This window comes from Sus scrofa, chromosome 3, assembly GCF_000003025.6.
Source record: "Sus scrofa isolate TJ Tabasco breed Duroc chromosome 3, Sscrofa11.1, whole genome shotgun sequence".
Lineage (NCBI taxonomy): Eukaryota > Metazoa > Chordata > Mammalia > Artiodactyla > Suidae > Sus > Sus scrofa.
The window spans coordinates 56749071-56774757 of record NC_010445.4 but is presented as its reverse complement, the minus strand read 5'-3'; the positions used below and the strand labels follow the sequence as shown (position 1 = coordinate 56774757).

General features: G+C 54.4%; 2 protein-coding genes across 7 annotated transcripts; both read right to left on the bottom strand.

Annotated features, from left to right (window-relative positions):
• On the bottom strand, positions 505-12392 carry ANKRD39 (ankyrin repeat domain 39). Its single transcript, XM_003124915.4, has 4 exons — positions 12201-12392; positions 4792-4895; positions 4242-4445; positions 505-898 (listed from the first exon to the last, which is right to left on the bottom strand). Exons 1-4 carry the CDS (start codon positions 12298-12300, stop codon positions 755-757), a joined length of 552 nt encoding a protein of 183 aa, XP_003124963.1. The 5' UTR covers positions 12301-12392; the 3' UTR covers positions 505-754.
• SEMA4C (semaphorin 4C) lies at positions 13923-24013 on the bottom strand. Of its 6 annotated transcripts, none has more exons than XM_021087262.1 (15): positions 23584-24013; positions 20981-21126; positions 19466-19614; positions 19101-19163; positions 18826-18924; positions 18657-18753; positions 18434-18550; positions 18178-18329; positions 17916-18091; positions 17468-17612; positions 17151-17373; positions 16927-17039; positions 15890-16050; positions 15741-15811; positions 13923-15605 (listed from the first exon to the last, which is right to left on the bottom strand). In XM_021087262.1, the coding sequence occupies exons 2-15, from the start codon at positions 21087-21089 to the stop codon at positions 14776-14778; spliced, it is 2505 nt and encodes an 834-aa protein (XP_020942921.1). In that variant the 5' UTR covers positions 21090-21126; positions 23584-24013; the 3' UTR covers positions 13923-14775. The 6 variants fall into 6 exon arrangements, with proteins under 6 accessions (XP_020942921.1, XP_013851425.1, XP_020942922.1 ...); XM_013995971.2 differs by lacking the exon at positions 23584-24013 and adding an exon at positions 23106-23189 and having other exon boundaries at positions 20981-21129; XM_021087263.1 differs by lacking the exon at positions 23584-24013 and adding an exon at positions 23106-23189 and having other exon boundaries at positions 15890-16047; positions 20981-21129.

Here is a 25687-nt window from a genome sequence, read left to right as displayed (position 1 = left end):
TGGGCGTGGCCTAACAAGAAAAAACAACAAATGATCCATATCTAGAACACATAAACAATGCCTATGAGTCAAAAAAAAAAAAAAGTAGAATTTTAGATGAGTAAAGGGTATGGACAGGAAGTTCACAGCAGACAGGTGTTCAAACTTACTGGTCATTAACACAAAATAAAACAGTAACACTTTTTAGTCTATCAGATGGTAAAAATTAATATTATGGTGTATACACAAGTGTCGGGCCAGTCTGGGGGGTGTGGGAGACCACACACTGCCTGCAAAGCACCAGGAGCCCCCAGGCCCCCCGTATGTTCACTCGTCTAACCCCACATGGACCCCGAGGCACCAGCCGCGACAGACACGCTACAGAGACACAAGGGCCAGGGACAGACGGGTAGGGTGACTTGTACTAGGTCACTTGGCTAGAAAGCAGCTTTTCATTTGTCGCACAGTTTTGTGTTTTTACATTTAGGTCTTTAAACTACTCGAAATGTACTTCTGTGCACAGGGTGAGGTAAGGATATAACTTTATTTTTTCCCACTGGGTAGGCGTTTCCACGTGACCTCATTTAATGTGAGGTCGTCTGTCCAGGCTGGGGCCCTGCAGCCCCGTGCAGCTGCTCCCCCCGATTCCACAGCGGCCAGGATGGGGCTCTCCCTGGGCCTCCTGGCCTCAGCTTCCCACCCTGCAGTGACTGAGAGGGGGCCTGGAGAGCTAGTCTGTGCCGTCTGCACGCAGCCTGAGACAGGAGGGGGCCACTCAGCCGGCCAGCAGGTCCCGCAGGTCACTGTTGTGGGGCAGTAGGTCGCAAGCCAGCCGTGCCTTTCGGTCCCGGATAGCCTTCAGGGCTGGGCTGTGCTGCAGCAGGAGGGAGCAGATGTCCACGTGCCCCTGCTCAGCAGCCTGTGGAGAGAGGCCCCAGTCAGAAGCCGCCCCCCCAGGCCCTGTTCCTTCGTGTTCCACTTCTTTTTGGGGCTCTTTCGGCACCCAAAAAGGTCCCATGGAAATGGAGGTGCTGGCAGTCTGAGCAGATTTTCCCCAACTCCCAACAAATCCCAGTGTGCAGGATGGCGGGACACCCAGGTGCCACTCTGCCAGTCCACCTGCTCTTTCCTTCCTGTGTCCTTGGCTCAGTGGCCATGCTTCCCTGCTCAAGGCTGCATATTAAAAAGAAGTGCAGAGATGGCCGAGAAACACATGAAAAGATGTTCAGTGTCACTCATTATTAGAGAAAAGCAAATCAAAACCATGATGAGGTACCACCTTACACCAGCCAGAATAGCCATCATCCAAAAGTCTGCAAACAATAAGTGCTGGAGAAAAAGGAACCCTAGTACACTGTTGGTGGGATTGTAAATTGGTGCAACCATTGTGGAAAGCAGTATGGAGATTCCTCAGAAAACTAAACATAGAACTACCATGTGATCCAGCAATCCCACTCCTGGGCATCTATCCAGAGAAAACCACGACTCGCAAAGACACATGTACGCCAATGTTCATTGCAGCACTATTTACAATAGCCAAATCATGGAAACAACCTAAATGCCCATCGACAGAGGAGTAGATAAAGAAGATGTGGTACATATACACAGTGGAATATCACTCAGCCATCAAAAAGAACAAAATACCAGCATTTTTAGCAACATGGATGGACCTAGAAACTATCATGCTAAGTGAAGTCAGCCATACAATGAGACACCAACATCAAATGCTTTCACTGACATGTGGAATCTGAAAAAAGGACAGACGGAACTTCTTTGCAGAAGAGATGCTGACTCACAGACATTGAAAAACTTATGGTCTCCAGAGGAGACAGTTTGGGGGGGTGGGGGGATGTGCTTGGGCTGTGGGATGGAAATCCTGTGAAATCAGATTGTTATGATCATTATATAACTACAGATGTGATAAATTCATTTGGGTAATAAAAAAAATGAAAAAAAAAAAAAGAAGTACAGGAGTTCCTGTCGTGGCTCAGTGGTTAACGAATCCAACTAGGAACCATGAGGTTGTGGGTTCGATCCCTGGCCTTGCTCAGTGGGTTAAGGATCTGGCGCTGCCATGAGCTGTAGTGTAGGTTGCAGACGCAGCTCAGATGTAGGCCAGTGGCTACAGCTTGGATTAGACCCCTAGCCTGGGAACCTCCATATGCCACAAGAGCGGCCCTAGAAATGGCAAAAAAAGAAAAAAAAAGAAGTACAGGTGCTTGCTTCGGCAGCACATATACTAGAACTGGAACGGTACAGAGAATATTAGCATGGCCCCTGTGCAAGTATGACAGGCAAATTCATGAAGCAGTCCATATTTTTTGACAGCGCATGATAATGTGAGAATAAAGAATGTATACATGTATGTATGACTGGGTCACCTTGCTGTGCAGCAGAAAATTGAAAGAATACTGTAAATCAGCTATAATGGAAAAAATAAAAATCATTATAAATTAACAAAATAAAAAGAAGTATAGGAGTTCCCATTGTGGCTCGGTGGGTTAAAAACCCAGCTAGTATCCACGAGGAGTCAGGTTCCATCCCTGGCCCTGTTCAGTGGGTTAAGGGTGTAGGTCACAGACACAGCTCAGATCCTGCGTTGCTGTGATTGTGATGTAGGCCAGCAGTTATAGCTCTGATTCAACCCCTAGCTTGGGAACCTCCATATGATGCAGGTGCAACCACAAAAAAAGAAAAAAGTACAGAATCTTGGATGTCAGCATCTTTACAAACAAACATTCCCATTGTCTGCAGTGTGCTGGGTGCCGGGGGCATGAGACACATCAGACATGGCCCCTGCCCTCTGGGAACTGTCAGATGAGCAGAGAACAACAGGCCCGGGTTCCTGGACTCCTGCTCTTCCCCTCTGAGCTGAAGGATCCCAATCTGGATCCCAGCCTACATCCTCAGAAAAAGAGCAGAGTTGGCATTCCCGTTGTGGCTCAGTGGTTAATGAATCCGACTAAGAGCCATGAGGTTGCGGGTTTGATCCCTGGCCTTGCTAAGTGGGTTAAGGATCCAGTGTTGCTGTGAGCTGTAGTGTAGGTTGCAGATGTGGCTCGGATCCCCCAGTGCTGTGGCTCTGGCATAGGCCGGCGGCTACAGCTCCAATTCAACCCCTAGCCTGGAAACCTCCATATGCCACTGGTGCAGTCCTAGAAAAGACAAAAAAAAGAGCAGAGTTAGCTGATTTACAGAGATTATCTTATTTACCTTTCATAGTAACCAGCAGAGCTAGGAACCATCACTATCCCCCCCTTTTGGCCACAGCCATATCACAGCAGTGACCAGAGCCACACAGTGACGCCAGATCCTTAACCCCTATGCCACAAGGGAACTCCTACTGTTCCCATTTTATAGATAAAGAAACTGGGGCTTATAAAAGTTGAGTAACTCACCCAAGGTCACAGAGTCAGTGTAGCAGCCTGGGGAATTTTAAGCCTGTCTGACCTTAAAGTCCAAACTCTCACTACCTATGAGGTATCCTTCTATCCCTACTCCCGCCAAAAGACAGATGGATGGGCTTCAGGGCTTCTGAAAGATATCAAAATTAATATTAGGACCAAACACCAGTTCAAATCCTAATCTAAATTTTTTTTTTTCTTTTCTTTTTGAGGTCGTACCCTCAGCATATGGAGGTTCCCAGGCTAGGGGTCGAATCAGAGCTGCAGCTGCCGGCCTACGCCACAGGATCCAAGCCATGTCTGCGACCTCCACCACAGCTCACAGCAATGCTGGATCCTTAACCCACTGAGTGAGGCCAGGGATCAAACCTGCATCCTTATGGACACCATGTCAGGTTCTTAACCCATGAGCTACAACAGGAACTCCTGAACCTAAATCTTTATTTAGCATAAATATTATCTCCATGAGTACAGACGGGGCCTCTTAATTTTATTGCCTCAGGCAATGGTGTGTTGTCAGCAGCTGTGAGATGAATTTCAAATTGTCTCTGGCCAAAAAAAAAAAAAAAAAAAAAAGTGCCAATGTTTGTGGAAGGCAGGGAGGCAGGCAGGGACAAGTCATACTCCTCATACATATGCACTCCCAGGACGTTACGAGAATGCTGCAGGTTCTGAGTGACCCCAGCACATCTGTCCAGGGGCCTGTGAACACCTATCATGTGAGCAGCAGCTAGTCCATTTCCTACTATTACGCTTTCCTGTTCTCCCCATGTCTTCTACGGTGAACATGTTCTAACGTTTATAGAGATGGAAAGAAGACAAGCTGCTGTAGCCCATGAGCTTGCGGGGTGGACGCACCTTATGCAGACTGGTCATGCCATCGGCGTCCACCAGCTGGGGGTTGCAGCCGTGCGAAAGCAGGAGCCGGGCGATGTCCGTGTGGCCACAGTAGCTGGCCCGGTGCAGGGCGGTGGCCCCACCACGGGTCTGGGCATCACACTTGGCTCCGCTTTCCAGCAGGAACTGGCACACAGCATAGTGCCCATTGCGGCTGGCATAGTGCTGCAGGGAACAGAGGTGGGGTCAGGGGCACTGGTGACCCCCACTGGCCACCAGGTGACTGGGCACTGCCTTCATTCCCAGCATCAGTTTCTGCAACTGCAAAATGGGGGAAATAACCATCCCTAACTCACAGGACCATTATGAAAATGCAGCTAAATAACTTATGCAAGGCACCTGCGCTAATTAAAACCCAGGTTCACGTGATGTGATGTTCGCATGGAAACCCTGCTGGGAGAGAAGAGGGGGCAGGAGAAGGGAAATGCAGACCTCCCCCCACAGAGAGCAGGACCCCCCCCCCATCACCCGCTGAGGTTTCTCCCCTCCACCGGGCCCCCTAGCAGCTCACCAGAGCAGTGTAGCCAGCAGAGTCAGGCTGACTGGGGTCTGCCGCCTTCTGGATTAAATACTTCACTCGGCCCAGGTCCCCGTTCAGGGCTGCCGACCAGATTCCTGCAGAAACATAACTCAAGCCCTGAATAACACCGGGCGGCTGGGGGCTTTTGGTGCTCCATTTACTGCTTGACCTCTGCTTTCTCATCTGCAAAGTGGGAATTTGTCCACTTGACAAACATAACTGAGCACCTCCTCCGTGCCAAGGACTGTCCTGCGTGCTGGTGACACCGCCGTGAACAAGACATACAGAGGCTTGTCTAACCAGGACAGGATACTGGGCGAACACAGTCACCCTCCTTCCCACTTCAAACACACACACGCCATTGTTGTTTAAAGTACTGTTTACGATGCTTGAATATACATATATACAATCTGTATGTGTATACAATATACTATATATATACAATATACTAGACTGTACATACATACATCATACAGTCACAGTCAAAGGCAAGAAAAGGACGTTGCCAGGTGCCAGCACCAAGTGAGAACCACAGCCAAAGTGGTGAGCAGCTGCCGAATGGGTGGCACCTCCAGAGTCTCCCGTACACACATCTCAGGGGCTTTGGCTGGAACGCTGGGTAGGGTCTGGAGCAAAGTGGCAAGCTGCGTTCATGGTGGGGAATGCGCAGAGTGAGGCTCTGTGTACAGGCCAGGGGCAGGCTGTGCCCCATCTCAGATGAAGGGGGCCTGGAGAGTCTCCATTCTCCTGCCCTGAACAGCAGCGGGGACCAAGTGCCTGGCACTTCACTCCTTCAGCAAAAATTTGCCGAACACTTACAATGGATCCCGCACTGTTCTGGGCACCAGGGGTCAGCCGAGAATGAAAGACTCCCCCTCACGCAAAATTTTGATCTCATGGAGCTAATTAAAGGAAACAGATAAGGAAAAAAATACATATATAAAATAAGTCAGGCAACACTAAGTGCTGTGAAGAAAAACAAAGCAGAGAGAGGGTATAAGCAGTGGTCAAGGATAGAATCTTTGAAAACATGACATTTAAACAGAAACCTAAAGGAAATGAGAAAAGGCACCATCTGAATAAGTGTGAGAAGAGAGCAAAGGCAGAAAAAACCTAAAAAAATCAGATCCCCTGACTTAAGCACCTTGGGAGCTATTCCTAACTACATTACCCTTGTGGAACAAACCCCCAAATCTTAGAAGCTGTCATAATCTGGATCTGGCGCTAAAACTAATCCAGACAGGTGAACCTTACAAGGGCCAGGTAGAGGTGACTTTTTTAAATTGCAAGGATGCCTCCACAAGCCAACAAAGGTTGAGTGTGAGGATATCTTACAAAGAGGGACCCCTCCCCCAACCCCCGGGAGGCTCAAAGATTAAAAGTTGCAAAATGAGAAGCAATGCACTGCCATTTGAGACAGTCAGCAAATACAACAAGTTGGAAAACTGCAGGTTTGAAAAATCAGCCATAACAGCACAATCTAAAAGACTTGAAAAGGGAGTTCCCTGGTGGTCTAGTGGTTAGGACTCAATGCTTTCACTGTTGCGGCTTGGGTTCAATTCCTGGTCTGGGACTAAGATCCCACATCAGCCTCTGCACAGCACAACCAAAAAACTAAACTAAAAACTAAAAAAAAAAGAGTTTAAATCAATGTTTAATGTGTTCAGAATCCACAAATCAAAAGAGCATTAGGGGGAAAAAAAAACAGGCAGAACTGAAACAAAAGTCAAATTAAAAGTAGAATCAGTGAGGAGTTCCCGTCGTGGTGCAGCGGAAACAAATCCGACTAGGAACCATGAGGTTGTGGGTTTGATCCCTGGCCTTGCTCAGTGGGTTAAGGATCTGGCATTGCCGTGAACTGTGGTGTAGGCCACAGACGCAGCTCGGATCGGTTGTTGCTGTGGTGTAGGCCGGTAGCGACAGCTCCGATTAGACCCCTGGCCCAGGAACCTCTGTATGCTGCAAGTGTGCAAGTGCGCCCTAAAAAGACAAAAGAAAAAAAAAAAAGTATAATCACTGAAACAAAACAACAGACAATTGAACAGTAGAGTAGCCGTGGCCAAACAGAGAATTAGTGATTTGGAAAATCATACAAAATGGTAAAGAAAAAAAATTTTAAGAATGGTGAAGAAATATGAACAATAGAACATACCAATAGGGGTTTAAAAACAGAGGAAACTATACAGAACCGGAGGGAAGCAGGGAGTTCCCATTATGGCACAGTGGAAGGGAATCTAACTGAGTATCCATGAGGATGTGGGTTTGATTCCTGGCCTTAATCAGTGGGTTAAGGATCTGACATTGCAATGAGCTATGGTGTAGGTCAAAGATTTGGCTCGGATCTGGTGTTGCTGTGCCTGTGCTCTAGGGTGGCAGCAGCAGCTCTGATTTGACCCTAGTCTGGTAACTTCCATATGCTGCAGATATAGCCCTAAAAAGCAAAAAAAAAAAAAAAAAAAAAAGGATGGAACTAGAGACTCTCATATTGAGTGAAATAAGTCAGAAAGACAAAGACAAATACCATATGATATACCATATGATACCAATATATAGCACAAATGAACATTTCCACAGAAAAGAAAACCATAGACTTGGAGAATAAACTTGTGGCTTCCCCAGGGGGAGAGGGAAGGAGAGGGAGGGATTGGGAGCTTGGGGTTTTCAGATGCAAACTATTGCTCTTGGAATGGATTTACAATGAGATCCTGCTGTGCAGCTTTGAGAACTATGTCTAGATACTTATATCGCAACAGAACAAAGGGAGGAAAAAAAATGCATACATGTAAGTGTAACTTGGTCCCCATGCTGTACAGTGGAAAAAATAAATAAAATAAAAAATTAAAAAAAAAAGAATGGGAGAGAAGCAGTGTTTGAAGAGATAATATCTGAGAATTATTCTGAAATTGAGAGGAGCCTGAGTTCTCAGATGAAAAACCACATAAGTCTCAAGAAGGACTGATTAAAAACAAATCTAGTGAGAGTTTCCACCATGGCACAGTGGGTTAAGAATCTGACTGCAGTGGCCTGGGTCACTGCAGAGCTGTGGGTTTGATTCCTGGCAGTGGGTTAAAGAATCTGGCATTGCTGCAGCTGCAGCTTGGATTCAATTCTTGGCCTGGGGACTGCCTATGCTGCAGGTGCTGCCATTAAAACAAACAAAAAAAACTAGCATAGTGAAATGACACAACATCAAGAATAAAGAGAACATTAAAAAATTACCAAAAAGAACCACCTTACACCAGCCAGAATGGCCATCATCAAAAAGTCTACAAACAATAAGTGCTGGAGTGGGTGCAGAAAAAAAGGAACCCTATTACACTATTGGTGGGAATGTAAATTGGTGCAACTACTATGGAGAACAGTGTGGAGATTCCTCAGAAAACTAAAAATAGAATTACCATTTGATCAAGCAATCCCACTCCTGGTCATCTATCCAGAGAAAACCATGACTCAAAAAGACACATGTACTCCAATGTTCATTGCAGCACTATATATGAGAGCCAAGACATGGAAACAACCTAAATGCCCATCGACAGAGGAGTAGGTAAAGAAGATGTGGTACATATACACAATGGAATATTACTCAGCCACTAAAAGGAAAGAAATAATGGCATTTGCAGCAACATGGATGGACCCAGAAATTATCATGCTAAGTAAAGTCAGTCAGACAGTGAGACACCAACATCACATGCTATCATTTACATGTGGAATCTAAAAAAAGAACACAATGAACTTCTTTGCAGAACAGATACTGACTCACAGACTTTGAAAAACTTATGGTTTCCAAATGAGACAGGTTGGGGGGTGGGGGGGATGCACTGAGGGTTTGGGATGGAAATGCTATAAAATTTGGTTGTGATGATTGTTGTACACCTGTAAATGTAATACAATTCATTAAGTAATTTTAAAAAAATTATCAAAAAGATTATCACCCATTAAAAAATACCAATCAGATAATCAGCAGAATTCTTAACATCAGTAGCAGAAACAAGAAGATAAAGAAATAATATTGCCAAAGGATTGTGGGGGGGTGGAAATAAATGTCAACCTAGAATTTTTTCTTTTTTTGTGTGTGTGTCTTTTTGCCTTTTCTAGGGCCGCTTCCCGCGTTATATGGAGGTTCCCAAGCTAGGGGTCTAATCGGAGCTATAGCTGCTGGCCTATGCCAGAGCCATAGCAATGCGGGATCCAAGCCTCGTCTGCAACCCACACCACAGCTCACAACAATGCCAGATCCTTAACCCACTGAGCAAGGCTAGGGATCGAACCCGCAACCTCATGGTTCCTAGTCAGATTCGTTAACCACTGCGCCATGACGGGAACTCCCCTAGAATTTTATTTTATATTATTTTTGCTTTTTAGGGCTGAACCCACGGCATATGGAGGTTCCCAGGGTAGCGGTCAAATCGGAGCTACAGCTGCCAGCCAATGCCACAGCCACAGCAACACGGGATCCGAGCTGTGTCTACAACCTATACACCACAGCTCACGGCGATGCCAGTTCCTTAACCCACTGATCAAGGCCAGGTATCAAACCCACATCCTCATGGATACCAGCCAGATTAGTTTCTGCAGTGCTACAATGGGAATTCCCTTGGCAAGGTTTCTTTCTCAACAGGGTATGACCGACGCTTTGGACCAGATAACTCTTTGTCATGGGGAGCTATGCGTTATAGGATGTCACTCTGAGGTGGTGACATCTGAGCTGAGACCAGACAGAAAAGCATTAGCTAGCTTAATGATTGGAGGAAGTTCATTCCAAGGAGATGGGACAGCAAGCCAATGGCCTTAAGTCAGGAAGAGATCTTGCATGTCTCAGAAACCATACAAGATCAGGGCGACTGAAACACAGTGACTGGAGGAAGGAAAGGATGGGGACTAAAAGGGGGCAGAGAAGCAGAACAGACCAGAATGAGACCACAGAGAGCTGCTCAGGTCACATAGGGAATTTGGATTTATTCTAAAAGCAATGAAATTATCCTATTTTTAACACTTTCAAAAGGTCACTCTGGCTTTTGTGTGGAGAGGAGAAAACATTGTAAGAGGGTGAGGGTGAATGCCAGAAGGCCAAGAGGGGACCACATCAGTAGCTCAGAGGATAGCACATGAGGTGGAGGGAGGTATTCAATAACTATTGGTGAGTGAATGCTAAATGAGCCTTTCCCCATCAGGTCTCAACCTCAATGTCAATTCCTCAAACAGTTCTTTTGTGACCATTCCCTCCATTTACCTCCAGGAGGTAAATTAAAGATTGTTAAATTATGTGCCACTCCTTCCTTAAAGAAGTGGGTGTAAACCCTTTCCCTGAAGTTTGAACAAACTCACCATTGTTTAATGGAACACAGCATCAATGATGCTTTCTAGGTATGGGCTCAGGCTATCAGAGACTGGCAGCTACCTCTCCTGTTTCTTGGAACATGTGCTCTCAGACTGAAGCTGCAATGCTGGGAGGAAGACTAAGCAGCACAATGAACTTGCCCACGTGGAGAACAGCCAACTGCAATCCACGGAGCAAAGTCGCCCCAGCTGCTACCATGTAGAGAAGGAACGAGCCAGCTCAGCAAGGCCCTGACCAAACTGCAACTGATCAGCCAAATAAATGTTATTGTGGTTCTGCATCACTAATTATTAAAGAAATGCAAATCAAAACTACTACAGGAGTTCCCATTGTGGCACAGCAGAGACGAATCCGACTAGGAACCATGAGGTTGAGGGTTCGATCCCTGGCCTCGCTCAGTGGGTTAAGGATCCAGCATTGCTGTGAGCTAGGGTGTAGGTCACAGGTGCGGCTCGGATCTGGCATTGCTGTGGCTGTGGCATAGTCCAGCAGCTGTGGCTCTGATGAGACCCCTAGCCTGGGAACCTCATATGCCGCAGGTGTGGCCCTAAAAAGACAAAAAACAAAGAATTACCACATGATCCAGCAATCCCACTTCCGGGCACTGATCTCAAGAAAACCATGACTTAAAAAGATACATGTAGCCCAATATTCATTGCAGCACTATTTACAATAGCCAAGACATGGAAGCAACCTAAATGTTCACCAAGAGAGGAGTGGATAAGAAGACATGGTACATATATACAATGGAATATTAGCCATAAAAAAGAATGAAATAATGGAGTTCCCATTGTGGCGCAGTGGTTAACGAATCCAACTAGGAACCATAAGGTTGCCGGTTCAATCCCTGGCCTCGTTCAGGGGGTTAACTATCCGGCGTTGCCATGAGCTGTGGTGTAGGTGACAGACGTGGCTCGGATCTGGCGTTGCTGTGGCTCTGGTGTAGGCCGGCGGCTACAGCTCTGATTGGACCCCTAGCCTGGGAACCTCCATATGCTGCAAGAGCGGCCCTAGAAAGGGCCAAAAAAGAAAAAAAAAAAAAAGAATGAAATAATGTTATCTGCAGCAACATGGATGGATCTAGAAATTACCATACTAAATGAAGTTAGAGGGCAAAAGACAAACATCATATGCTATCACTTATATGTGAAGTCTAAGAAAAAGGAAACAAATGAACTTAATTGCAACAGAAACAGACTCACAGACTTTGAAAAACTTATTGCTACCAGAGGGAGCCAGGAAGGGGTGGACTGGGGGTTTGGGATGGAAATGTAGTGAAATTAGGTTGTGATGATGGTTGTACAACCATAAATATAATAGAAAAAAATTTTAAGTTACTGTTGTTCTAAACCACCCCTCTCCAAATAAAGAGATGGAGGGAACAAGGCAGGTGCAACAGCCACTTAACAGTAAGAGATGGGAATGTCTGTAAAACAGTAGCATCCACCTAACAAATGACTACAGGGTTATTACTGCATAGGCTGCCTCTGATCCGAGATGATACACTGGTTCCCAAGAACCTCACACTATTCCTTACTGGTGACAAAATTTCCATATAGTCTGGGGCAAAAGACTTACCCTGCAGGGCCCACAGGGAGGAATGACATCACCTGCCTCAAGGCCATCTCTGATGCCTTCGGTCCCCAACACATATTTTGCAAGAGGCAGCCCCCCTAGTCTGAAGCTCCATCCCCTCGGGGAGGGTGCAATAACCCAGTTGCAGACTCTGCTGCCTGGCCCATCTCAGGCCCAGAAGCAGGCCTGGGTCTCCCAGGGTCACACCAGTTGAGGATCCGGGCCCCGCTGTCCACGGGGGAAAGTTACTGAAGCCAATGCCTGTTTATAGACCTGTAAGCGAGCCGGTGTTTCTAATGCTAAACTCGCTCCAGGTGACTGGCGGGCTCTCACTACGCGGAAGCGGGGATCCCACGGCCCGCCCAGACTCCGACCAGTCCCCCAGTTGCCTTTCACCCGTGGCCCGAGTTCGCGGCCACCTCCTTTGCCCCGCGGGCCTGGTGAGGCCGGAAGGCCCCGGGCCAGTAGGGTCGTGCGCCCTCCTCACCCCTTTCGAAGTCCATCTCGTCCAGCGTCTGCTGCACGCTGGGCGCTGCGCTGGGGTGGGAGCAGCAGGGGCCCTCCGCGCAGGAACGCGGCGCCGCCATGCCGGCCTCGGCCCCCGCCCACCCGCTGGCGGGTGAGGGCACAGCCACCCGCACAGGCGCAGGCGCGGCCTCGGCGGGCGAGGCGGACGCAGCGCTGCCCACCCGTCGGGTCTGACCACTCGGCGCCGACAGGACCCGCAGGGCAGACCAATCAAGAAGCTGGGGCTGAGCCCGGGAGCCAATCGCGACAGCGGGGCGGGACCCGGGGAGCTGGGCCGCGCAGGCCCTAAGCAGCCACGCGAGGGCGTCCCAGGCTAAGCTGCGGCCGAGGCGAGCCCGCTGGGACCTGGGACCTGACTCCTGGGGAGGGCAGCAGAGCCGACAGGGAGCATTTATGTGGCGACCTCTAGGTTCTCCTAGCCCCAACGGGCTTCCCAGGGCAGGGGTCGCCAAGAGCGCCCCAAGGTCTTACCTCCTCTTTCCTTCACTACTCGGGGCCCAGGAAGACGGCCACTTGAAAGGCTGCGCAACACCCTCCTCGGGCCCCTCCTGCCAATTTCCTGAAACCCGATAGGAGGCAGGTGGTCACAACTTACCTTGTCGGTGGAAGCATGTGCCCCATAGGCCTGAGGGCAGGGACAGGGCCTGGAACCCCTCAACCCCACAGTGGGAACCTAGGTTACTGAATCATCCTGCTTGTATCAAAGCATTCTCTGAGCTGCGGATTACCCACCGTGCAAGAAAGCGTTGCATACGCAAGCAAATAAGATGCCAGCCCTCTCCTACAGCACGATGGCGGCAGCCTGTTCCGGCCACAGCAGTCCCCCAGAGCAGTCAAGGGTACAGAGAACTCTGCACTTTGATTGCCTCTTTTCGGGGGGCACAGAACCTAGGCTGGGCCCTGCATGCTCCGCCCCCATAGGACAGGGGCTTGGTGTGCAGGGGTGGCAGAGGGGAAAATTTCCTCTTTCAGGTACTTACATTCAAGATTGGCATTCCCAGTGGATAAGCAATGAGATCCTGCTGTATAGTACAGGGGACTATATCCAATCACTTGTGATGAAACATGATGGAGGATAATGTGAGAAAAAGAATGTGTGTGGTGAGGAGGGAGAGACTGGATAACTTTGCTGTACAGTAGAAATTGACAGAACATTGTAGATCAACTATAATAGAAAAAATAAAAATCTTTTAAAAAATACAAAATACGTTAAAAAAAAAACAAACTAGCATTCCCCAAGTGTAGGGCTCGAAGTAATCTCTCCTGCCCCAAGCTGGCTGGGAGCCTCACCCTCGCACAAGCTAGTCCACACAACCTTAAACTGCTTCTAGAAAGTTCCCCTCCTCCCACCCTCACTCCCACTTCCCCCTCCCAGAGTTCTGGGAGGCCAGGCCCCTCCTCCCCTCCTGCCCTGACTTCTCCCTATGGCCAGAAGCCAAGGCTGGCTCCCCAGAGGCTGTGGCCCTGGTCTGGTGCCCAGTCTGAGCCACCACTGTGGGAAAACACTGGAGCCTGGGCTCTCCCTGCTCCAGAGAGGGGCACCAGCAGGAAGGGACCACTGAAGGGGCAGCCACCCCTGGACTGGGCGTGGGGACAGTCCAGCCTCCCTCTTGGCACCCAAGTTTTATTTTTTTTTAATTTTTATTTTAACCTGAATGTCTTATCTCCATGACAGGAACAGTTTCATTATCGCCATTTTATTTGTCAATATAAAAATACTCAAATATTTACAACAAATAAATACGTGGGGACACAATAAGTTACACTGTCAGGAGCCCTCCTCCTAGGGCTGGGAGAGGATACACCCTCCACAGCATGCCCACCCTCTCTCCTCCCCCCTCCCCCCATACCCTTCCCCAGCCCCATCACGGAGGACAAGTAGGAAACACCACAGAACGCCAGGGCCAAGGGGGCGGCCCCTCCCACCCTTCCCCCAAACACACAGGAGGCTCCATCTCCCTCCCCCCACCCTGAAAACATTCACAGCCCTGGGAGCAGGACCCGGCCCACCCCAGAGCCCTGTGCTCCCCCAAAGGGGCACAGCACCCTGCCCCACCCACCCCCATATGTACATGGCTGGCCCGCACGGGGGACAGGTGGGGGTAGGAGAAGCAAAGTGATACAACCCCTTCCCCTTCATAGCTCCAATGACCCACCAGGACCACCCCACACCAAGGGAAGACTCGACAGAAACAGGAGGACTATGTCGCACACGCACACATGCACACACCCACACACACGTATATACACAAGCACACCCATGTCTCCAACTTCTGCCTTGAAACATTTTGGCTGCTGGGGTCCCATGCGTCCGTGATTCACAGCCCCTCACAGAGGAGGAAGGTGCCTTCTGTGAGGCTGGTGCCCTGGTGAGCCACACCAAGTGGCAGTGCCCATGCTGACAGAGCAGGTCCTCATGGCCGGGCGGTGGCAGGCAGGTGCCCGCGCCATGTCCCTGAGGTAGCTGGTGCCTGTGCAAAAGTGGGAGCACACCTCCCGCGCCATCGCCGCCGCTGCTGCGTGGAGGGGTCCCCTCATACTGAGGACTCCTCGGGGTTGGAGTCCGGCAGCGGCTGGCGCTGCTGCAGCTTGCGCCTCAGTTCATCAGCCAGCTCGGGCAGGGGGTGCCCGAGGCCGCCCCGGTCCTCCCCTCCTAGCTGCAAGCGCACATAACCATTGGCATTGGAGTTCCGCCCGCCCCCCAGGTGGAGCCGGGTTGGAGAAGGCAGGGGCTGGCCGGGGATGCCAGGGGGTGGGGACGGTGGCCCCCCACCGGCCTGGCACCGGGCGTGGCCAGGCACGATCTTGAGGGAGCCGTCTGAGTAGTAGTAGCCCACAGGGTCCCAGAGTTTCTCATCTGTCTCGGGCCCGGGCCGGAACGGGGGGCTGGTGGGCTCCTTGGGCAGCTCCAGAGGGTACACCAGGGTCCTCTCTGCAGCCTTGGCACCTTTCTCCAGCTCCTCCCGCAGCCGCCGGCGCAGCGACAGAACCAGCAGCAGCAGCACCAGGCACACAGCGCCCAGGGCCACTACAGCCAGCCATACTAGGCCCAGGTTCTCCAGGGGGGCCCGGGCCTCCAGCGTCACTGACGGGCCTGCCACCACCGCCACCAGGTAGCCTTCAGCAGCCAGCCGTGCCCCCTGCTCCTCGGAGAAGCAGTGGTAGGCCCCGGCGTGGCGGGGCTGGGCAGCCATCACCACCAGGGCCTGCAGCCGGGCGTCATAGAGGAAGGAGCCGGGCTGCTCCGCAGGCAGGTCCCGGCCCCCAAAGGTCCAGCGGGCGTGGGCAAGGTTGGAGGAGAGGCGGCAGGGCAGCACCAGGTCAGTGCCTGCCACCACCGTGATGTTTTTAGGTGTGAGCCTGACTGCAGCGGCAAAGAAAGCAGAGCAGAGAGTGAGTGCAGGAAACTCAGGGCCGGGGTGGGGTGGGGGGAGTGGGGGGCGTGCAGGCACTTCAGCCAAGCCCCCCCACCCCAAGGGGGACTAAAAAGATAGCTCACCTTTCTTACTGCCCCGGAAGTTACAAATACTCGAGGTGTCTGAGACCGTCACGTGCTGGATCAGCAGGGATCTGGTGGGGGAAGCAGAGGCCGTCAGTGTCCTGGCTGCAGCTCCCCCCAGCCCCAGGGCCCAGCAGAGCCCCACGCACCCTGAGTGGCCACCCACGGCCACGCAGCGGCTGGTGTTGACGCTCCAGGCGCAGTAGGGGTCCCGAGCCAGCACGCAGTCAGCACAGGAGCGGTACTTGACGCAGTCGGCCAGGGGCAGCTGCACCAGCTGGGAGCGGGAGCCCGCAAAGAGCAGCTTCTGCTGGAGAAACACAGGAGGGAGGCTGAGCGGGGCAGACACAGCTAGGACCCTTGCTGGGGACACAAGGGCAAAAGTTGCCCCAGGGAGGAGAGGGTGGTGCCCACATCCTGAGGAGGGAAATCTGAGGACCAAGAACAGGCAGAGGGCTTACTGTAAGCCAGCCACAATCCTAAGCACCTTACGGGTGTGACCTTCTTAGAGCAGAATGGCGGACCTGGGAGGCCAAGAAGTGTAATGCACTCACACACACACACACACAAAACTCCAGGAAAGTATAAATAGCGCAGGAAGCACAGTTTCCGCAGGGCCAGTCAGCCTCACAATAGCACCAGCAGAGCATGAGGCCTTTTCCTCTGTTTGAGGGGCGATGGTCAATTCCGTGTGTTTCTTCGACCATGGACTTTCTGCCATTTTTCCGTGTTCTGGGGAACAATTTGAGCCACCAGAGTTGTTGAAAGGCGAGCAGACAGAAGCCCCCCAAGTATGGTAGAAGAGAGCGGAGCATATGGGGAAGCTGCAGCAGCACTTCAGGGTCCAGACTGGCGGGAAAGGGGCCATCACGTCATGAAGCAAGGCAGCCTGAGGCCTGGCCAGTAGGGGCGCCATCAGAGAAGAGGCCATGAGTAGCAGAGGCCTGGTGCAACCCCAAGGGGTCTGAGGGCACTGGGTGCAGGTGCCGAGGACCCGTCCTGGGAACGCAGCCCCGTGGGGACCAGGCCAGATATAGAGCCTAATGCCTGCAGGGCCCAGATTCCATCAGCACTCATTCCTGGGACTTGCCTGAGCATCTCCCCACCCCTGTACAGGCCACGCACACGACTGGGGAAGGTGTGGGGACAGTGGGGTGGGGTGGGGAGGGGGGGCACTGCTTACTACCTTGCTCTGTGACAGGACCAGGCTTTCCACAGGCTCCTGGTCAAACACCTGCAGCTCTTCAATCAGGTGGACCCAGGGTCCCAGGCTCACAGCCTTGAGCACCCAGCCGTCTCCTGTGGGGGGTGGGGAGGACAGGTATTAAAGAAAGGGCACGAGGGTCCCAGGGTGACTCTGGACCTCCCTGCCTCGGGCACACAGACCTTCAACCGTGCCCGTGTGCCTACCTGTGCCAATGAACAGCACTGTATAGGTGGCTCCATCAAGCCCCACCACCCGGTCAGCCACCAGATGGGTGAAGTTTGTGTCCTTCTTCACCAGCAGGGGCCGGCCCCACCGGGGGTCCACCTGCTCCTCCATCAGCGGGTGCTTCTTGATGAAGTTGAGGGTGTTGTCAGGCAGCTCCAGGGAACTGGTGTAGCCGTGGCGTCGGTGCCAGTTGTTGATGCACTGGGGGCGGGGTGGGGGTGGGGATAGCTGTCAGCCTGGTGGGAATGGCCGTGGAGCCGAGGGCACCAGGGCATCCCCGCCCCAGACGACTCACTGAGCCGGGCCGCGGGCTGGGCACTGGGTCAGTATAGCGGCCCCACTTCTGGGCTTGCTCGTGGTACTCCTTGTAGGGCCCCTCGAACACCCTCTGGATCTCTTCCAACTGGTACTCGCAGACTGCTGACAGGTCCACGTCCCCCCTGTCACAGCGAGGGAGGGACCCCAAGGGTCAAGGCCTGGTACCCACTTTAACCACAGCCCAGGGCATGTGGCAGGAAGGCAGGGCCCAAGCACAAGAAGGTCATGGGCACGCCTGATGAGATGGCAGCTCAAAGTGCCACTGGGGATGTGGCCGGGCCCACCACCCACGGAGGGGCTTTGAAAAGGGGCAGGTGCCCAATTTCCTCCCAACTGACCTGAACCTCCCACCGAGGCCGGCCCCAAAAGCTATCCCTAACCTGCAAACCCGCTCCTCCCCCTCCCCAGACTCCCGACCAACTCACCACCGTGCCCGAAAAACCCCAAAGAAGGTGGTGTTATGCCAAGAGGCGTCCAGCAGGGTGTGCAGTGCCTGCAGCTGGTTGAAGTAGAGCTGCCAGTCAGGGGCGGAGCACACCAGCCGTGCCTTTAGGAACGTGGTCCACTTTCTCTGCAGCGTCCGCGCGCCCCCCACATCACCCTGGCAGATGGCGAAGGGACACTGCTGGTCAGCCCCGCCCAGCAGATGGGCTCCCGGGGCGGCCCACCTCAGGGCTCTGTGTGTACCTTGCAGACGCGGGCCACGCGAGCCACCACCTGCTCGGCATAGCAGTCATACTCCACAGCGCGCTCACTGAAGAAGAAGTAGACCTTGTCATCGTCCCCCGTGAAGCTGCCCACGCTCTCCGGGACATAGGCCGAACCTACAAAATGAGGTTCTGCGGGCGGGCGGGGAGGAGGGTGAGCCGGGGCACTGAAACCCTCGCGACGCCTTCCCCCCAGCGCAAGCACCCCTGCTGGCCCGCCAGCTCCTGGGGCTCACCGTTGAGCCAGAAGGCCAAGTACTCTGTCTTCATGGCGTGGTGGGGCCCCATGTTCCGCAGGATGACAGGCTCCGTGCCCAGGAAGTTATTGAACGTGGCCGAGTAGAGCTCCCCGTCTGGGGGAGACAGAAGGTCAGCCCACACGCAGAGGCACTCAGGCCATGTGGCCCCAGAGCGGGATCAAGCCCTGGGGGACCCCCAACCTTCAGGACAGCCACTCACCCACAAGGAGGCCAGTGTGGCCCTTAGCTGGGTCATAGGGACACTTCCCCTTGCCGTCCTCAAACTCTCCACGCTCCAAAGTGAAGGTGAGCATGTCCTAGGGGCAGGGAAAGGGCGATGAGAAAGGGCTGGGGAAGGGCCTGAGGGGCTGGGGCGGAGGGGCACTCACGATGTAGGTGCACTTGGGCTGGAAGGCGTAGGTACCGCAGACGTACAGGTGGGATGTGTTATACGGCTGCAGGAAGCGGATGAAGTTGAAACACTCCGTCTGGGGAGATAAGAGTTTACGCTATAGGCTTTCACTGCGTACACAGATAAAGGATGAGAACCTGGACACAGGGACACAAGGACCCAGACCAGCACTGGGGCAGAGCGGGCTCTGGGCAGAGAGTATGTACCATTCCCCACCACCCCCACACCCCTCGGGGCGTCGAGAGCACCCACCTGGTTACTCTTCCCTTTCTGGATACACTCGGCCTTCTTCTCAGCTGGGGCCTCCCATGAGATCTGGGAACAGGGAGGGGGGCAAGTCAGCAGCGTCCCAGGGACATACTGAGCATGTGCCACAAGCACGGCCTGTAGCAGCAACACAGGGACACCAAGTGAGAATACGTGGTCCCTATTCTCTGGGAGCTTACTCCAGTGGAAGACAGAAGTCCCAGCTGCGCAAATGCAGCTGAAGCAGTAAGCACTGCAGGTGAAGAGAAGGGGTGCGGGCTTTCAAGCTGAGGGGAACAGCCTACGTGAAGCCCTCGGGTATTCGCCGCCCCCCACCCCCACCCCATGCCTCCCACTCCCCCACCTCTCACCACTCCCTGCAGCTCCAGAGCCTCCACACTGAAGGCAAACAGGGCCTCCCGCGCCCCCACATACAGAAGCCCGGTCTGCTCGGTCAGAGTCAGTGTCAGGAAGTCCTGGATGCCCGTCTGGGAGAAGCGCCGCACCACTGTGGCCAGCTCTGCGGGGACAAGGCGGGGGTGAGCAGGGCTCTGGGGCAGCAGACCTTCCCTCAAATCAGGCTTCCTCAATGTGGTGGTCACCCCGTTCCCCACATTGGAGCCAGCACACCACAAGCAGATGCCAGCCGGGCTCCCTGACAGGCAATAAAGGGCCTTTACTGAATAGGCTTTTGGCTCTAACAGCTCCACCCAGGCCTCCCTGGCAGTTCCCAGCCGGGAAGGAGGCAAATCTGGGCTGGTGAGAAGGAAGGAAGGCGCTCTCAGCCACCGCTTCCGGCCAGAGGAAGCCATTAGGCTGGTGGCTCTCACCCTCAGGGTCAGCAGCACCTCCGGCTGCAGAGCTGGGCACCCCCACCCTCACCCTGGCCTCCTCAGCTGCTGCTTCCTTCTTTGCTCTGCTGCCCGAGGCCCTCCTTAAGGGCCAGCTAGGCACTGGCCCCTAATCCAGCAGGACAGAACGGACAGAAGCTGTAGGTGCTCCTTATCTTAGGAAATCTTTTCCTCTAGTGAGACCCAAATCCAGGCTGCTAGAGATCCAAGCAGAGCTAGCCATGGACCAGGAGGGATGGCAGGAGATGGAATCAGGCTGGGAGGCCAGGGGAAAGCAGAGGTGGGGACCAGAGGCCCTCGGGGCTGGGAAGCCCTGCTGCCACCCACCATGCAGGGCACCAGGACATCGCAACATTCACCGGATTCCCACGTCAGTCCCCCAAGTAGCCAGCGACCTGTCCTCAGGGTCCCCCTAAACCAGCCTTAGTCTTTAGAGCCAGCAATGGGGCCAGACATAGGCTGGCCAGGGAGGGCTTCGTTAGCACCAAGAGGAGCCTGTGGGAGGTGAGCTCATCCAGGTCCCCAGAGTGCATGGATGATACAAACACCTGACATCACCTCTGCATACAGGTGTGTGCGCATCCAGGGCCGCCAGACAGCCTGAGTGTCAGAGTAGCAGAGCAGATCTATCAGGGTTGCTAAGAGGGCTCCTGGGGGCAGAGAGTTAGAAAGACTTTGGTGCGGAGGGCAGGATGGGGGTGGGGGGACACCCTCTGTTTCATACCTATCCTGGCTCTCAGTGCTAGTGATGCTTTTAGAAGTGAGGCACAGGGAGAGCGATGCAAGATGGGCGCTCTCTCTCGCATAACAGGGGCAGCTTAAGTGTCAGGAGAGGTACCCCAGGGCCTGGCCTGGATTCCCAGTTCTGGGTCCCTGACACCTCTCTCATTTCTTAGAAAGCTGTGTCACATACATCAGTAGGCCTTGAGTCCAACTGCAGAATAAATCTGACACATTCTAGAGAACAATTCCTTAGCACACCCTTCCCCCTGCAGTCCCTCCTGGCCCCCCGCGTGCCACCCTCCAGGCACTCACCCCCAGAAGAGACCGTCTTCCGGGGCACCAGGTTCCACCACACCTCAGCCTCAATGCCCAGGCCCCACAGCCCCACTGCCAGCAGCCAGAAAGCCCAGTGCGGGGCCATGGCACACGCCCCACCTCTAAGCTCCAGGCCAGCTGCCCTGCTGGGGGAAAAGAAAGGGTCAGAATCACAGCCAGAGAAAACAGACCGAAGGGGGCCCACACAAGCCATGCCAGGAGGCACTGACTGGACCGAAGATCTGATCAGGCCTCTCCAGGACTTCCTCCTCCATTGCCCCAGAGCTTGGAGCACAGACCCAGCCCACGCCCACACCTGGGTTCAGCCACCACAGCCTTCAAAGGACCATGGGGTCTCCCTGAGGAGAACGGGTGAGCTGAGTCAGCTGGAAGAGTGGACACCGGAGAAAGGCCGGCCTCCTAGCCCTCCCCCACTCCTCCACAGGAAGTTGTTTAAGAAAATAAAAAGGGGACCCCCCCCTTCCCCCACCCAGGCCTGACAGATTGTAAGGATTTCTTAAAATAACCTCTGGAAGCAGTACCTACACGGGCTCCAGCCAGCCCCAAGACCTATTCTGAGGCACAAACCCCTTAGCAGGGGGATGAGTGTGTAGTGGGGTGGTGGTGGGAAAGGCCCTCCAGGGAGGACTCGGTGCCTCGGGCAAGCGGGGGTCCAGGCGCCAGTCCCTCCCCTCCCCCAGCGCAGACAATGGCCAGGCAGAGCCCCCAGCCCCTTTCCACATCACAGGGCTGAAGTGGGGCCTGGAGCTGGTGGGGCCCCGCTTCCCAAGGCCCCTTTGTTGCCCACGAAGGGAGGCAGGAAGTGGGTGGGATGGGCGTGGAAATGACCGGGGCCTCATCCTGTTCCTCGCACTGCCTCCTAGATAGAAGACACCAGCCCTCAGGCTGAGGGGCGACGGGACAACAGAGCCAGCTCTGGTCTCATCAGGGATCTCCCGGCGGCGCTTTCAGGCGGGGGCGGGGGGGGGGCGGTGAAGACCGGGTGGATAGGGCCACGGGGGTTCCTCCCGGACCGCGGGAGGCTCCTCGAGTAGGGCCGGCGCGCCTGCTGTGCTACCCGTCGTCTGATGAACCTTCCCAACTCAGGGATTGCGCCCCCCGGACCCCAGCCAGGGCAGGCCATCTGGATTAATTTCCACTGCTCCAGCCCTGCAATGCTGGCCACAGAGACACTGAAGCTACGGATGTGCTCACCCAAAAACAAAAGGTCCCCGCCAAGACTCGGTCCCCGGTCGCCCCTCACCCCGTTCTCCCCTCCCCCAGCTCCGGGGATTTGAATGCAAACAAAGCGGCGGCGCTGGGAGCGTGGCGGTGCCCGGGCTATGGACGCCCCCTGTCGGCCCAGTACCCCAGCGCGGGAAGGGCGGGCGACCTGGGATGCGTTCACCCCCTGAACCAGTCCCCCAACACACCCCCAGCCCTCCCTCGGCCCCTTACCCAGGCCCGAATCGGACCCCGCGGCGCACTCCGATGCTCTGCTCGCACAGTGGTGCCCCTGCTCCCAGCTCCTCCCAGAGCGGGGGAAACGGGCAGCCTTGCGGTGCGGGGGTGGAGGGGTGCAGGATCCCGGCCTCGCGCCCCCGACCCTTGCCCACCCCGAGCGGCGGGCCGTGGATGGCACCCCCGCGGCTGCAAGGCGAGCGCTCCAGCCTTTCCAGGACAGCCCGCCTCCCCAGCGGAGCGGAGCGGGCGGGAGGCTGGGGGGCCGCGGCAGGGAAATCCGATCCCACAACATCGGCCTCCGTCCAAGCCCGCCCCAAACTTTCCGTCGGAGGTGGCAAAGCCGGGGGCAGTTCGGGGACCTGGAGAAGATCCCGGCCTCGGACCGGACAGCACGGGGGACCCCCGCTCCCCATGACCAGTCCGCGCTTCCGGACCCTGTAGCGAAGGGAATAGCTTGCCCCGCTTACGAGCCCCCGCGAGGCAGCCCGCGGGGGGCGTAAGAAGGCACTCGGGCGGACAGTTGTCCCTGCCGCCGCCCCTCCCTGCGCCCCCAGACCCTGTCCCTCGCGCGTGCAGGCCGCCCCCTCCCGAGTCGGCGGACAAAGCAGCGGGCCGGAGCCCCTTAGCCCCGGCCCCGGGCAACCCCGGCCTCACTCACCTCTTCTTCGCGGCTGGAATCCCTGGGCGCCGCCCTCGCGTTCGGCTCCGACCACGGTCCGCCCCTGCCCGCGCGCCGCCGCCCGCCCGCGCGCGCCCGCCCGCCCTGCTCCGCTGCCCGGCTGCCACCGCCCCTCGGCCCGGCTCGGCTCGGCGCCCCTGGGCTCGGGCTCCCCGCGCCACCGCGGCGGGCGCCGGCTCTTTCTCCCCGGCTGCCGCCGCTCTCCGTCCCCTCCCCCTGACGTCAAACAGGGTGGGGGGGGTCGGCGGAGGCCGGGGGCGGGACGCGAAGGCCCGCCCCGAGGGGGGCTGTGACCCGCCGCGACCCGCACGCCTCGCCGCTCCCCGTCCGGTGGCTCGGACCCCCGCCCCTCCCGGTGCCCTGCGGCCCAGCGCCTTGTAGTCATGATCTGCGCCACCGCGCGGGGAGGTGGGACAGAGGAGGGACTCCGGGCCCTGGCAAGGGGAATCGGACTTACCCGGTCTTTCCGAAGTGTCCCCTAAGGCCAACCGCTCGGGCTGGGCGACCTGGATCGGGAATGGGGCTAAGGCGCTCCCTACGCTATGGTTACAGGAACGAAGGCAGGCGAGCCACCTCGAGGCGTGTATCCGAGGCTTCTCTTCGGGGCGGCCCAGAGTGGTCTTATTTGGACCCCCAATTCTGCATCGTTTCTTGGCTTGACGCCTGACCCCTGGGATCAGACTGGATCGGGCCTCACCAGCCAGGAAGACCCCCGAGCCTCCCTCGAGCTTCTGCCTGTTGTTTCTCACGCTCCAGGCAAAGGGTCCCACTCAGCGCCCCTTGCCTGACTCCGGCAAGGATAAACCCCGGCTCCTGTTGCACAGAGCCTACCCTCAGGAAATGACTCCTCTGGTGCCACTGGAAGGCTGAATAACAAGTGACATGAACCCTGATGTTCAGATGAAAGGGGTTGAGGGGAGCCAGCTGGAGAACTACCACTCTCAGAACCGCCAGCCTCCGCCCACAGCCGCTCCTAGAAGTAACTTGTAGCTCTGGTCTCCTGGGTGGTGCTAGGGTGTCTTTGCCAGCTGGTCCTCCAAGCTGGACAAGTGGACAGAGGAACCCCAGGGAGGCCACCTCATGGGGACCCAAAGACAGATGCCACCTCCTGTCTAGGGCCAAAGGGCAGAAGTGAAGAGACTGGAGGCAGAAAAGCTTCCTGGTAACATTAAGCCCTGTGCAGTCCTGTAGGGGAGGGACACTTTAGGGCCCCGTCAGCAGATTTGGATTATAAATCAGTCCTGGACAGGGGCTTTTGTTCTGGGTTAAAACTTGGCATCTGAAAAGTGGAGGCCAGAAGACCAGTGGAGATAATTGGGGAAAGCAGCCCAGTTTGGATTCAGTAACAATTGGGTCTTTGCTAGTATACATAAAGATCCCTTCTCCCGTGCTGGCCAAAGCCACATTTCCCAGTTCCTCTCCACCAGAAAAACAGCTGGTGGCCTTGGAGATGCTGGAGATAGGGGACAAGCCAGTTAATTAGCATGGGGTGGGTGGCAGGGAGGGAGAAGATGGGTGACACAAACACACACATACTCCACTTGTGGTCCAAGTTAGACCCTGTCTATCTAAGCGGCAGTAAAGCACATTTGTTCTGTGCTTTAGAGTCAGCAACATTTTACCCTCATCAACACCCTTTATAAAGTAGGTATTGTTTCTCTCATTTTATAGATAAAATGAGTCTCAGAAAGGTTAAGCAACCTGTCCAAAGTCACACAGATAATTACCAAGGTCGGAATATTAAATCAGGCCTTGGGATTCCTGATTCTGTCTTTCTGATAAATTGATCAGTCATTCTGACAACTTTTAGGCACCAAACCCTCCTCTCCCTGCTATTTTGCCTCAGTTTCACCCCCACCCACCCCTAGGGATGAGGGTTACCAGGCTGAGACCTGAGCTCCTGGCCCCACTTGCAAGACGGCCCCAGTGGAAAGTCTCAGGAGGTGGTTTGGTTTCACTGGCAGGGACCATCTCTTATACCTCAAGGCAGACTTCTCCCTTCCTGCTAACAGACTCCAGAGCCCTTCCCTCCCAAACGCTCCTCAAAAATGAGGCTGCAGTTCCTGAGCTCTCCTTCTCTACCTTCGCTCATTTCCTGCTGTATTCTGTTCCTTTCCAGCACAGGCCTTTTCCATGGGTGGGTGAGCAGGGTATATAGTTTCCTGCATGTCTACTTGCTCATTATTCATACTTTTTTTTTTTTTTTTTTTGTCTTTTTGCCTTTTCTAGGGCTGCTCCCGTGGCATATGGAGATTCCCAGGCTAGAGGTCAAATCGGAGATGTAGCCACTGGCCTATGCCAGAGCCACAGCAACGCAGGATCTGAGCCGCGTCTGCAACCTACACCACAGCTCACAGCAATGCTGGATCCTTAACCCACTGAGCAAGGGCAGGGATGGAACCTGCAACCTCATGGTTCCTAGTCGGATTCATTAACCACTGAGCCACGAAGGGAACTCCGTGATTCATACTTTTATATAAAAGCACAACTGTCAAAAATGAGGACTTATGGGCCTTAAATTAAGGGGAAAAAAAAATTACTGGAGTTCCCATCATGGCGCA

Coding starts and splice junctions, on each gene's coding strand:
- ANKRD39 (XM_003124915.4), bottom strand. CDS start 12,300: ATGGCGGCGCCGCGTTCCTGCGCGGAGGGCCCCTGCTGCTCCCACCCC. Junction 4,446..4,791: donor CTGCTGGCTACACTGCTCTG/GTGAGCTGCTAG, acceptor TGTTCCCTGCAG/CACTATGCCAGCCGCAATGG. Junction 899..4,241: donor GCATGACCAGTCTGCATAAG/GTGCGTCCACCC, acceptor CTCTCTCCACAG/GCTGCTGAGCAGGGGCACGT.
- SEMA4C (XM_005662386.3), bottom strand. CDS start 22,860: ATGGGGAGCGGGGGTCCCCCGTGCTGTCCGGTCCGAGGCCGGGATCTT. Junction 18,330..18,433: donor CTTGGCCTTCTGGCTCAACG/GTGAGCCCCAGG, acceptor GCCCGCCCGCAG/AACCTCATTTTGTAGGTTCG. Junction 17,374..17,467: donor CCAGCCCGCGGCCCGGCTCA/GTGAGTCGTCTG, acceptor CCCCGCCCCCAG/TGCATCAACAACTGGCACCG.